This window comes from Canis lupus, chromosome 9 (genome assembly GCF_011100685.1).
Source record: "Canis lupus familiaris isolate Mischka breed German Shepherd chromosome 9, alternate assembly UU_Cfam_GSD_1.0, whole genome shotgun sequence".
Classification (NCBI taxonomy): Eukaryota; Metazoa; Chordata; class Mammalia; order Carnivora; family Canidae; genus Canis; species Canis lupus.
Window position 1 is genome coordinate 53,023,993 of NC_049230.1, and position 13,086 is coordinate 53,037,078.

A 13,086-nucleotide genomic window follows, 5' to 3' on the forward strand; every position below is an offset into this window, starting at 1 on the left:
AGAAACCACTGAGTCTTTCCAATAAACTCTTCTGCTTATGTCTGTGCTTGAATGGGCTATATTCCTGCCAATACATGATTTGATTTTTTTTTAAAGATTTTATTTATTCACTCTGAGAGACACAGAGAGAGGTGCAGAGACACAGGCAGAGGGAGAAGCAGGATCCTTGCAAGAAGCACTCATATGGGACTTGATCCTGGGATCACGCCCTGAGCCGAAGGCAGACGTTCAACTGCTGATCCACCCAGGCATCCCTATGATCTGATTTTTAAAAACCACACATTTGTCTAACTTTCAGTGTTGACCAAAACTGGGCAGCACAACTCAAAAGGAAATAATGCTCTATGAATAACAGAGAGAAAACAAAAAGCCCTTCAGGAAAGGGAATGTAATCATACTCCATGACTTAGCTATGGTGTGAATAATAATTGCATTCATAATAATGTAAATAAAGTTGATATCAAGTTTGAAAAACAATCTATAGGACAGCCTTGCTGGCACAGCGGTTTAGCGCCGCCTGCAGCCCACGGCATGATCCTGGAGACCCGGGATCGAATCCCACGTCGGGCTCCCTGCATGGAGCCTGCTTCTCTCTCTGCCTCTCTCTCTTTCTCTCGCTCTGTATCTCTCATGAGTAAATAAAATAAAATATTAAAAAAAAGAAAAACAATCTATAGACAAAATAAAGAAAACTTAATAATTACTACAGAACAGAATACAACAGTACCAGTTTTGATTCTGCAAAAGACAAGCTACAGATGAGAACAGCAGTGAGGTGGGAGCGGGGAAGGTATGCTAAAGGCGAGAGTGGGAGAGAAGGTATTCCTCTCACAAAGTAGAGAGTCAAGAGATACTGGGTATAGTGATAACTAAGAAATGGAAGATTAAAAGTATTACTTACAGTTACAAAGGTAACCAGCAGAAGAAACTACAACAGTGCTGTAACCCCGTTGAAGGGAAAGGAGGATTTGAGGGCCATATGTAAGCTATATTGTTATCTACCACAACACCTAAGGTCTAAAACAAATAATCGTTAACTAGTGATGAAGCAGATTATTATTTGTTTTTAGAGGTCGGGAGGGGCAAAGTGAGAGAGAATCTTAAGCAGACTCCATGCCCAGTGCAGAGCCTGACACAGGACTCGATCTCCAACCCTGAGATCACAATGTGAGCCAAAATTCAGTCAGACGTTTACCCAACTGAGCCACCCAGGTGCCCTTAAGATTATTTAGGGATAAGGAGGTAATCTTTAAAAGCAAAAATTTACAAGTTAAAAAAGTTCCCCTCTAACCAGGGCTGGATAAGGATGGAGTAGGCAGGGGTAATCTTTTTTTTTTCTTTTATAAATCCTTTCCACTACGTCATTTTTTAGTCATGTACATAAATTATCCTGATAAAAAACAAAAATACAAGTACATTTTAAACGTGTCAGTACATAAGATAGCTGTGCTCATAGGAAATTGCTCTTAAAGACAATCTAAGGCTTCACATCAGACTAACTCTGGCCTGTGACCCCAAAGCGCTCATCCTAGATACTATGAGAGCCATGTACTTATAGTGGACCACCCTGCCACCCAGAGAATGAGGGATAAATACTGAATGATTGGAGAGGTCTAAGTCTCTGTGTGTGGGGCGCATACAACATTTTTAAACTCAAGGCAGAGTTTTAAGCAGAAAAGTTTCCTGGGGCACCTGGGTGGTAAGAGTTAAAACTGCCTCTCAGTTTCAGCTCAGGTTGTGATCTTGGGATTGTGGGATAGAGCCCTGTGTCAGGCTCTGTGCTCAGCCCAGTCTGCCTGAGTTTTTCTCTCCCTCTGTGCACACTCTTTCTTGCTCTAATAAATCTTAAAAAAAAAAAAAAAAAAAAAAAAGTTTCCCTTTTATCACGTCCTTCTGTGGTCACTGTACATAACCTACCTTGGTTGAGGATGGGTTACCACAATCACCTCAGCCCAATTCTTGTCTGCAAGGACAGAGCGCAAGAAGGGAGGTGGGTGCTTACACACATGAGTGCTTTTAGCTCTTGGGTGGTTTTTCAAAGTGAAATAGAAAGTATTGCTGGTGAGTCGCAATTTGATATGGTCTGCATGTTTCTCTCCATTAGTCAAGGATGGGTTAGAGGTAACTGAACGGAAGGGGCAGGTTCAAGCAACAGGAAGTAAATAAAGGTGGTGAAACAGAACAAGGCAGAAAATCCTCCTACACACCCAGGTGTGCTCCTGTGGGAAGCTGATTATATCTATGCTTCCACAGATCGTGAGTGGATCCTGAAAGGACAGAAGAGCTTTTTAAGACAGTGGGGGAGCTGCTGAGTTTGAAACCCACATCTGTCCCATGCAAAATCCAAGCCACATGGCCCAAGGCACTCCGTCACATCAGCCAAGTGTCAGCTTTGCTCTCATCCAGAAACTCATTCAAAAGGATGTGGCTTCATCTAAACTTTCACCACATAGTTAACTCCTCCAAGAATCTTTCTCAGAAAAGTGTCACATAAAAGTGACCGAAGAGTGAAATTTACCTGATCTGTCTGTCGAGCAAGGATACTGACTTCTGTTGAAGCTGCAGATGCTGCCAGCACTAAATCCCTTGAAAGAACAAAAGCAGGAGACTGTTAAATTCAAACGTAGCAACAATTCTAACCCAACTTGAGCCTGCGGTGGCGTCCATGAGGACTTCCGTGTGATGTCAAGGAGGAAGGTGAGGTCTTCTACATGGCTGAAGAAAGGTGAGAAGATTTTAGATGTAAAGTTTAACTTCTTAGTTCATTAGGATAAAGCCCTGGAGACTCAGCCAACTCCTTATGTATTTCTGACAAAGGTCAGAGACATGACAAAATCCAGTCAGAATTTCCATTAAGTCTACTGCCCTGTAAACAGAAAGATCTGGTGAAATCGTGGACAGAAGCTTTGCTTCAAGCTATCTATCTTTCAAGGGGAAGTTTTTGCTCTCAAAGGGACACATTTAATACATTCCTTAAATATCATATTGTCATAAGTCATCACTGGGGTTATTGAGAAAATGGGGTTTTTAAGATTAGTAAGTATTCAATCCAGATAATTTAAGATTGGGGAAACAGAAGTAGTCAGAGGCATTATCCAGCCTCAGAGGAAAATATGTTCAAGGGCATAAATTCTCTATTCTCCTTCCCTACAGAAAAGAATCTCAAAGTGGGAACAAAGCAATGCAGGTAGGACCCGACAGAGAGAGAAGGAATCCATTCTGGGTTCTCAGCTCACCATTCTTCAATGTAACTGAGGTAGTAATGGTGCTGCCTCTCCGTGCAGCTGCCATAGCAGGGCTCCATAAAGTTCACAAATATCTCTGGGTGTTTTTCTTCTTTTTTCTACAATAAACAAAAGGAGAAAAAAAATCCCACATGCAATTTTTCTTTAATTCTACACAGTTAAAGAATCTCAAAAACTAAAACCATTTACACTTTATGAGAAAATTCACTCAAAAATCCCTGTCCAGGGACACCTGGGTGGCTCATCAGTTTAGCATCTGCCTTCGGCTCAGGGCATGATCCTGAGGTCCAGGATCGAGTCCCGCATCGAGCTCCTTGCAAGGAGCCTGCTTCTCCCTCTGTCTATGTCTCTGCCTCTCTCTTTCTCATGAATATTAAAAAAAAAAAAAAAAAAAAAAAAAAAAAACTCTGTCCAAATATATAGACATCCTATAAAGACAGAGTTGAGTAATACAAGGAATATGAGCCGTGGCCACTAACTGAACTGGATTCAAACTGTTTTTTCACTTTCTGGCCATGGAACAGGCATGGATGGACTGCTCACTTCTCTGATAATTTTTCTAGGGTCTGTGGTGGGCCTGATGAACTTACTCCACACTCTGTCTTAAGCGTGGAACAAAATGATACATATGAAGAGTTTAGCCCAGAACATGGAACCTAAGAAGGAGTCAATAAATGCCAAAGCTAATCTGATCTCTGGGAATAGAAAATCTTAAGTTCTTAAAATAAGGACCTCAAAAACATATTTTTAAAATTCAACTTTGTCAGGAACACTGTAATTTTGGCCCTCAGGCAACGGGACAGCATTCAAGTTTTACGCTTGAAGTTGTACCATCCCTGCCAGCAAAAAAAGGAAACTAAAGCCTAACCCTAGAACTTTATTAGAAGACCTCTATGATTCCCAAAGGATAAAGATGTCCTTTTCTTTCTTTCTTTTTTTTTTTTAAAGATTTTATTTATTTATGACAGAGAGAGAGAGAGAGAGAGAGAGAGGCAGAGACACAGGCAGAGGCAAAAGCCAGGTTCCATGCAGGGAGCCTGACGTGGGACTCGATCCTGGGCCTCCAGGATCACACCCTGGGCTGAAGGCGGCGCTAAACCACTGAGCCACACGGGGCTGCCAAAGATGTCCCTTTCACACACATACCGGGAGGAGAGCCATCACCACATCTGGAGAAGTTTCCAAGGTCCCATCCGCAGCAGCATACACAATTGTGAAGACATAAGTACCGATCCACAGCACATCCAGAACTGAAATACACACACTTTAATAAAGCATCTTATGTTTGGAATAGCCCCCATATGTTCAAAAAATTATCAGCCCATGGATAAAAGAGACCGAGTGCTATAGTTCTAAAAGGTCCAGATTTCACTGACTGAATATAATTCACAAATACAAAGAATTCAAGAAGCCCCAAATCATCCCAAAGTGGCATTTTTTTTTTCCTGGCAGAATAAAAGGATGGCAAATTTTGAAAGGATTCTAATAAAATATCAGGACCCATTTACTATTATTTACCATGAGACACAGGTGTCTACCAGAGGATTATTGTTATGCTGACTTAATTAGCCAACTATAATAATGAGAGTGTTCATGCAGGAGGCATTAACACTTCCCTGAGTGTGCAGCTGCATCACATGATGTGAAATTTCTGCAAATACTGTGTCACCTCATTAGAGGTGGACCTAGCATAAGAAAAGCAAATGGGTTACCTCTGACAGGATGATCTGACTCATAAAATGGTGGGCAAGGAATGACTTTTTTTTCCTGCAGAGTCTGAAAGAGATGGGGCGGGCGGGGGGGGGGGGGGGGGAGTATCAAATGGTCAAATGAAACAAACTTAAACCAATGAAACTCTGTCAAATCCAGTATGTTCCCCCCAGAAACCACTGTGCTTCATCTTCCCAGCCAGGAAAGAAATGAACACAGGGAATAGTGAATGACTCCATCCAGGACCCCATCCTACTGAAATCTCCCACAAATATGTTCGGGCGTAGAAAGGAGATGCTCAAGCTTATACCATTTATACTAGCAAAGCCACACACACTGACACAGACAACCACCAATAACGGAATAGAGAAGTAAATCATGGTACATCCACACCATGGACTACTACGCAGTCATTCAAAAGAATGGCTCCATATATAATATGTTGGGGAAAAGGACCTTGATAAAGTATTATGTTTAAGACAAAAAAGGCAAAGAGCAAACCAATAAAATTAAGCCAGTTATCTTTTTAGAGGCTACCGCCCTAAGAGTATGTACCAAATCTCATATAACAACTTTCTGTAATAACAAGAAATAAAAGCTTCACCTCAAACCCATAAACTACATTCTCTGCTTTACACCCAAGAACAGTCTCTCAAGGAAGAATGGACAGCAACACAGGCCTCAGAACTGCCTGTGGAACCCTCCTTCCCATCCATGCCTGATGTAACATATATGGATTCTATGTCAATTTATATTGAATAATACCTGTGATGATATCAGGAAGACCCCAGGGAGAGGATGACAGAGTGACAGGGGCATCCATTGTCTCGGGTGCCTAGAGTTGAAGAAACTGAATCTTTCAGATGGACTCGGCTACCAAATAATGCTATGCCTTAACTGTTTTGATGGAATGTTTAGATAACACTGCGTAGAATATGACCAGCGTGTATGGTAGACATGTAATGCATCTATACACTATTTGTATAAGCATCCAGAAATGTCTAGAGGCTGCCACTAAATAAAACACAGAGAGAGCCTCTAGAAGGACTATGGGATAGAAAGGGAAGAGTTCCACCCTTTCCTGCATTCACTAGTTTACTGATGAATTTGTTGCAGTGAGCATGAATTACATTTTAACAGAAAAAACCCTAATGAGCTCCCAAACCATCCCAAAAACAGTACATAACTTAAGAAAAGTGCTGAAGTCCAAGGCAACACTTACAGGAAGATACTGGACCACAGTTCCATTCTGCTTCCCCACTGCCAGCTGCTTTCCTTTGGGGCTCCAGCACACTGAGCAAAGAAGAAAATGCTGCCAATTAAGAACTGAAGAGAATGGAGCAAACCATAGAGGTCTGTACTGAAACAGCCATATAACCACCACTTCCTGTTCCTCTGTCAGTCCATGGGAGACAGGAGGATCATCCTTATTTGGCAAAAGTCCAAAAAAATTCCTTTTGTTGATACAAACCAATTACGACTTATCACTGGACCATTAAATCAACTGCTAAAAATCTGTTTTCGGGATCCCTGGGTGGCGCAGCGGTTTGGCGCCTGCCTTTGGCCCAGGGCGCGATCCTGGAGACCCGGGATCGAATCCCACGTCAGGCTCCCAGTGCATGGAGCCTGCTTCTCCCTCTGCCTGTGTCTCTGCCTCTCTCTCTCTCTCTCTCTCTCTGTGACTATCCTAAATAAATAAATAAAATATTAAAAAAAAAAAATCTGTTTTCAATAGAGTGTTGTCCAGAAAGCTGGAAAATACAAAAACTCTGTTATCTTTAGGTAAGGAGAATAGAGGTTTTCAAGTATCAAGAAATCATTCTCTTACTCCTATCCAAGATTTATAATGCTCTTCCCGCAGAGGTAAAAATGACTTCCAGTGTACCATCCACACCACCCCTTTGGGTCCAGAAACAGTCATTCTCAAAAACACATTTCTAAACCATCTGTACCAAAATATTTCTTTCTCCAAAAACCCTAAGCACATTCAAGTTAAATCAACTCTGCTGTTTGGTATCAAACATTATGGAAATAAAGAACACTTTCTGCTTCTACCAAACAACAACAGATACAACAAAAAACCCCATTTGCATTTATTTCAGGAAATTAATTTTTAAGGAGATTACCATCACTGTATGTTACAGAGTGAAAGCCTTTATTACCCACCAGATGTTACTGCCACTGTGGAAGGGAGAGTCGCACACACTTTCACTGTTTCTGTGATTTGTAGGACAGCAATGCTGCCATCGGCCAGACAAACTGCCATCATGGAGGGAACAGTGGGGTTCCACTTCATATCGATCACCATGCCTCCTGCATCTTTCAAAAGCTTATGATAGGCAAATGGGCGTTTTTGCTGTTTAGCCTTTTAAAACAAATGCCCAGAAGCAAAAATAAATTGATAAATTAATAAATACATAGACATTTAACAGTCAAAGAAAATTATTGAATATGTATTCTTAAATTACTTCACTTTTCTCCATGGCCATGACCAAAAAAAAAAAAAAAAAAAGAGCTTTACACAACAGTATATTTGTTACAGACAATTTCAACACAACTTTGGAAAACAGCAGTCAATTATTCTAGCACACTGAGGGACTCTCAGCAAGGGAATACACAAATGCAAAATAATAGGTAAAGAGCAAATACTAGATTAAAATCTTGGCTCTGCTTAATAGTGTTGGGTTCTTGAACGTTTAAATTCTTTGGGCCTGTTTCTTCATTTATAAAATGAAGACAACAGCACCTACTTTGTGAGGCCGTGGTATATACGAATAAGGACAAGGCATATAAAGCATCAGTACAGAGCTGGGCACACAGTATAAATACTCAAATTGGGGCAACTGGGTGGCTCAGTTAAGTGTCTGACTTGGTTTTAGCTCAGGTCATGATCTCAGGGTCCTGAGATCAGTCCACATGTCAGGCTCTCAGCTCAGAGACCATTTGTCCCTCTCCTGCTCCTTCCCTCTTTCTCTCTCTCTCATAAACAAAAATAAAATCTTAAAAAAAAAATACTCAAATTATTGACAATTATCGTTACGAAACTGCTTGGAATGGAAGAATACTCCAGAGGAGGTCAAAGACCTGGGATGTAGGAATTTCTGACATTACTGTTAACTTTACAGCCTTGGGCAAGCCACCTGGGCTTTGGCTGTCTCATATATAAAGGAGAAAAAACACCTTGGGGCAGATGTTATGAAATAATTTCTTGAAGTCCCTTCTATCGCAAGGATCTATGATTCTATAGCTAAGGACTTTTTTTTAAACCCATACTTTAATCTAGAAAATGACTCCAAGGGTCATCCAGGAGTTTCTAGGTTATGACTGAATACCAGAAAATCTTTTTTAGGTCTCATGTTGACACTATGGTTTGCCAGTAGTTTACCTCATTTGAAAATGTGCGAACATCAAAAAAAGCGATAATGGAACCATATTCACTGGACATCATGCACACGGAGAGTGTGAGGTTATCACAGCTCAAAGCCAGGTGATGTATCGGGAATTTCATGGGAACCAGCAAGCTTTGAACTTTATCAACTAAGAAAACATAAAAAAAAAAAGACAAAGCAGAAGCATAAGCCACAACCCCTTTATCTAGGTTTACGTGAAACAATTTTTACATCTACATAAACATATAAGCACATTTTGATACTTGGTCATGCAGTTAAATCTTAGCTTTCTTACAGATGTACAGTGATGCATTAAATAACCCAGACTCTTCCTCAAGGAAACTGTGGCTGTTCCCCTTGTTAAAAATAATGTCCCGTACCTCTATTTTCACAACAATGCTTCCTATTTGGACGGCACTATTGTGCCAACTAAAATGCCATGCAAAAAAAACCCTTCTCCTAGAGATCCAGAACCCAAGTTCAACTGAACAAAAATAAAAAGCATGGCGGACTGGTCAATTCTTCTTCCTTCTGAGCACTGAGAAACAACTCACCAAAAGGACCAAAGAAAACAACCAGAAAGGCTTCCAGCAAACTACCTGGAACTTAATCTTCTTGGAGATCAACATGAAGACTAATAGCAGTTTTATTTCATATACTAGAATGATTTCTTGGGAACGAGACAACATTAGCACTTCACTACACTCCTCTCTCTACCGTGCAACAAAAAATAAGTAACTTACCTATCTTATTGGGATCATCACCAGGTTTATTTTGAATCAGAAGATTTTTGGTAGGAAAAATCTGCAACCCACTGGCTCCACCAGCAAAGACCAGGCCATATTTGTTGGACACGGCAAGCAGACTTGAGCGATCCTTGGGCAACTCCTCAGGTGAGTCAAAGATTCTCACCTTCTTCAGTGCTCTAAACTGAAAATCCTGTTGTGGGGGATGAAACCAAGATTAGTTCAGGGAAAAGAGGAAATAAAATCAGGTCTGTTGTTACATTCCTTTCATTTTTTTTTTAAAGATTTTATTTATTTATTCATGAGAGACACAGAGAGAGAGAGGCAGAGACACAGGCAGAGGGAGAAGCAGGCTCCATGCAGGGAGCCGAATGTGGGACTCAATCTCAAGGCTCCAGGATCGCACCCTGGGCCGAAGGCAAGCGCCAAACCATTGCACCACCCAGGGATCCCTCTGTCATTATATTCCAATAGACCTAAAGAAAAATAAATATTACCCTGAAGCAAGGACTGTGTGGCTCAGCGGTTTTTAAGCTGCCTGCGTGTACTGTAGTACCTGGCATAGGGCTTATCAACGTTTATTGAATGAAATGAAGTTTTAAAAATTCTTTCACGGAGCCTGCCTTAACTAACCCAGCTCACACCGATCCTTTCCTTTTCTGAACTCCTGGTTTATTGCCCTAACCACCACACATGCTGCACTTCAAAATTCATAATCTTGTCCTATTTCATGCTATGTACTGTCTCATGACCCAGGGTGGTGCTTAATAACTGTTGTTAAATATTGAAAACATCCCCCAAATACACTGTTAGCCTGAACTTCCAGTGAAGTACTCAAAAGATATATATATACACACATACATATATATGGAAATAATGACCACAGAACTATAACCAAATCCCAAGAACTGGCTTACCCGCATCAAATACTAAACAAAATTTCATCATAGAAAAGGACAGGTACGGTCAATCTCTTAATTTGCGAGACCCATAAACATACCTAGATGCCATGAAGACATTAAACCCATGTCCAAAGCCATTAATACAGGCTGTAAGGCCAGATATGGCCTGACCCACCTACCTCTGCCACCTTACGTCACGGCATTCTGCTTTCCTCCCTCTAGTGCACCATTACCTCTGCAACATCCAGGGCCCCTCTATCCTAGACCTGTTTTGTTTCCGTTTCTTTCAGTGTTCATGCTCCTTAGCACTCCAGGGCCTGGGAGCCTTCCCCAGCCTCCTGTCACCATCTTCCACAAGTATAACTACATGCTTTCAAATACAATTTTCAGTGTGAACCACCTCTTGGTAGGAATTCCATAACTTTACCAATCAGTATGTTAAGCGGTACCATACACCGCTGATTTTTTTTTTCTTCCTTCAATTCCAAATCTATCTTAAGTCAAGATTTTGGTATGAAGCTTGTGAATGGCCTTTTGCTCACATCCCAAAAGGGTAAAAGCCAAAGACAGCCCTTATTTTTGTACACTTAACAGTGTTTTGTATGAGATCCTTAGCACACCCCACATACTAATTCCCTTAGATTCAGTGTTTTACACACAGGGACTGAAAGCTTAACTGAAATACGCTTCTTAATGCCAAATGAGTACAGTGACCAGGAACTCACACGTTTCCAGATGAAACCATACAGAAGTAGAATGAAATTTTCAGCATTTGTGTGATTCTCATCCTGATAATCCTAAATATCCTGTCTGGGTCACGATCACATTCATTGGGAAGACCCAGTGGGATGAAAACTTTCCTTTCTGCTATCATCAGGAACCCAAAGGCGGACTGTCATCTTCCAAGTCTGTGGTTCTGAAACCTTTTTATTTCCTTCTGCGCCCCCCCCCCCCCCCCAGCATTACGGGAGAAGCTGGCACAGTCTCACTCTCACTGGGTGGCTCACCACCCCTCCCCGCCCCTGTCCTCAGGAATCACTGCTGTAACTGTGGGGATGGATTACTACTCCCTAAACGCATTTCAGGGACGGGTTCAATCGCCTCAAAGCTTCCCGCAACTTCCTCATGACCTTCATTTGGATCACCTGCCCCTCTCTTCAGTTTCCTGACTTTACGCTGATCTCTAACAGCAAAAGAGGCTTCCTATTCCATTCAACTAAAGGTTTTGCAGCGCAGGGGACGAACCCTCCCGGCTCTGCGGTAGGCACGCCAGGACCCTCTTACAAAGTACAAAGCACAGGGAGAGGGTCTTATACATAAAAAAAAAAAAAATACATAAACCCACCACCTAAACTTCAGCCCCTCTGTCAAGTGGGACTTTGGCTAAGTCACTTCCCCAGCCTCGCTATGCTCCTCTTTATTCGCAATCCCTCCTAGGGCCGCTGGCACCTGGTACCACGGTACCTGGCAAACACTGAGCGCTCAATAAACGGTAATTATTACCACGACTCCGAGCACCACATGAAAGTAACTAGGGTAACTGAAGCGGCGCCCGCAAGACCAACAAGGGACGGGGACCGTGCATTCGGCGGGGCTAGCGCGCCGGCGGCACCGCAGAGAGCTCTCCAGTCGCGCAAAAGGGTGCGAGCAGGAGGCGGGAAGCCGGAGAGCCGGGCCCCGCGCCGCGCCGCGCGGTTCAGCGGGGCTCCCAGGCAGCGCCGGGACTAAGGAAGGGAGGGCGGCCCCGGCCAGTCTCTGACCTTCATCTCCCGCTCGGGGATCATGGCATCCATCTCGTCTCCCATCGCGCCACGCTTAGTTGTTCGAAGCAGCCGCCGCTGCCGCCCGCGGCCTTGCCCCCACTCAGCCCCCACTCAGCCCCGGCCGCTCGCAGGCCAACTTCCTTCCCTCTCGCCGCCGGCAGCGCGCAGCAGACGCCGCATTTCCGGCGCGCCTTGGTGACGTCACGCGCCCCGGAGCGCCGTGCGGTCGGAGGAGGCTGAGCGGCCCTCGGAAGTCGCGCGCTCTCCCGGCCACCGCCTCCCATTGGCCGGGGCGGGCGGGGGTGGGGCGTAGCCCGGGCCGGGGCGCCGAGGCCTCGCGGTGGCGGGAGGATGTTGTGGTTCCCGACGGTCCCCGGACGAGAGGAGTTGGGAGCCTGACGGACATTTCCAGGGGGCAGCTCCCGAGAGAGGCGTCGGAGGGGGCGTGGGGGACACAGGCCCCGAAGCGCAGGGCGCGCGACGTCGGCCTCGTCTGCCCCTGCAGGGCGGGAGCCTCGCGGGCGGGAGCCTGGCGCCGCGCGGAACTCTTGAGACGTGTTGTCGCGGCTCCGAGGCCTCCTCGCTACCCAGGGCCCTCGCGCGGGAGGCGGCGAAGGTGACTGACGGCGGCCTCCGCGCGGGCGTCTGCGTCCGGGCTGTAAACGGCGGGGACGGGCCCCTGGGTGAGCTCGGGGCGGGGGCACGGCTGTCTTCCGGCCCTTACCGCCCGCTTTTCAGCAAATTGCTTATCTGCCCCCAGCCCGCTTCTCATTTCTTTAAAAAAAAAAAAAAAAAATCTTTTTAAGGATTTCATTTATTTGAGAAAAAGAGCGCTGTTGGCGGGGAGGGGAAGCTGCCTCCCCGCTGACTCCAGCTCCATCCTTGGGCCCTGACCTCACGACCTGAGCGGAAGTCGGGCACTGAACTGAGCCCCCCCAGGCGCCCCCCACCCCCCCCTTCTCCTTTCTAAAACAAGGATAACGGGGGACCCCGGGTGGCTCAGTGGTGGAGCGTCTGCCTCCTGCCCAGGTCGTGATCCCCGCCGGGAGCCTGGGGTCCTGGGATCCAGTCCTGTCTGGGGCTCCCGGCTCCTTCGCCCTCTGCCTGTCTCTCGGGAATAAATAAATAAAATCTTTAAAAAAAAAAAAAAAAAAAAAAAAAGGATAATAGAAGCTGCTTCATGGGGCTGTCGCGGCGGGTAAATGAAGTCCAGCATTTAACAGAGCCTGGCACACAGGACACATTCATTAGAGCTGTTACTATATGAACTACCTTTTCTGAATTTGCTGAGCCCAGGAGCTGCCCCCAAAATACACAAGTCGGGACATTGG

General features: G+C 44.5%; 1 protein-coding gene across 6 annotated transcripts in view; it reads right to left on the reverse strand.

Annotated features, from left to right (window-relative positions):
• Positions 1-11,913, reverse strand: part of NUP214 (nucleoporin 214) — a 103,482-nt gene extending 91,569 nt beyond the window's left edge. For 2 of the 6 annotated variants that reach the window (XR_005364892.1, XM_038549005.1), the window contains exons 1-9: positions 11,753-11,913; positions 9,088-9,283; positions 8,341-8,492; positions 7,122-7,320; positions 6,178-6,248; positions 4,958-5,021; positions 4,392-4,495; positions 3,237-3,343; positions 2,519-2,585 (exon numbers count right to left, since the gene is read on the reverse strand). Coding sequence is in view for 5 of the 6 variants with exons in the window: in XM_038549005.1 (XP_038404933.1) it covers positions 2,519-2,585; positions 3,237-3,343; positions 4,392-4,495; positions 4,958-5,021; positions 6,178-6,248; positions 7,122-7,320; positions 8,341-8,492; positions 9,088-9,283; positions 11,753-11,797 (1,005 nt within the window). In the remaining variant the exon portion in view is untranslated. Of the gene's footprint in view, positions 1-2,518; positions 2,586-3,236; positions 3,344-4,391; positions 4,496-4,957; positions 5,022-5,720; positions 5,791-6,177; positions 6,249-7,121; positions 7,321-8,340; positions 8,493-9,087; positions 9,284-11,752 lie in introns of those variants that run through there. The other 4 variants (XM_038549003.1, XM_038549002.1, XM_038549004.1 and 1 more) reach the window with 3 other exon arrangements.
• Positions 11,914-13,086: the final 1,173 nt, after the last annotated feature.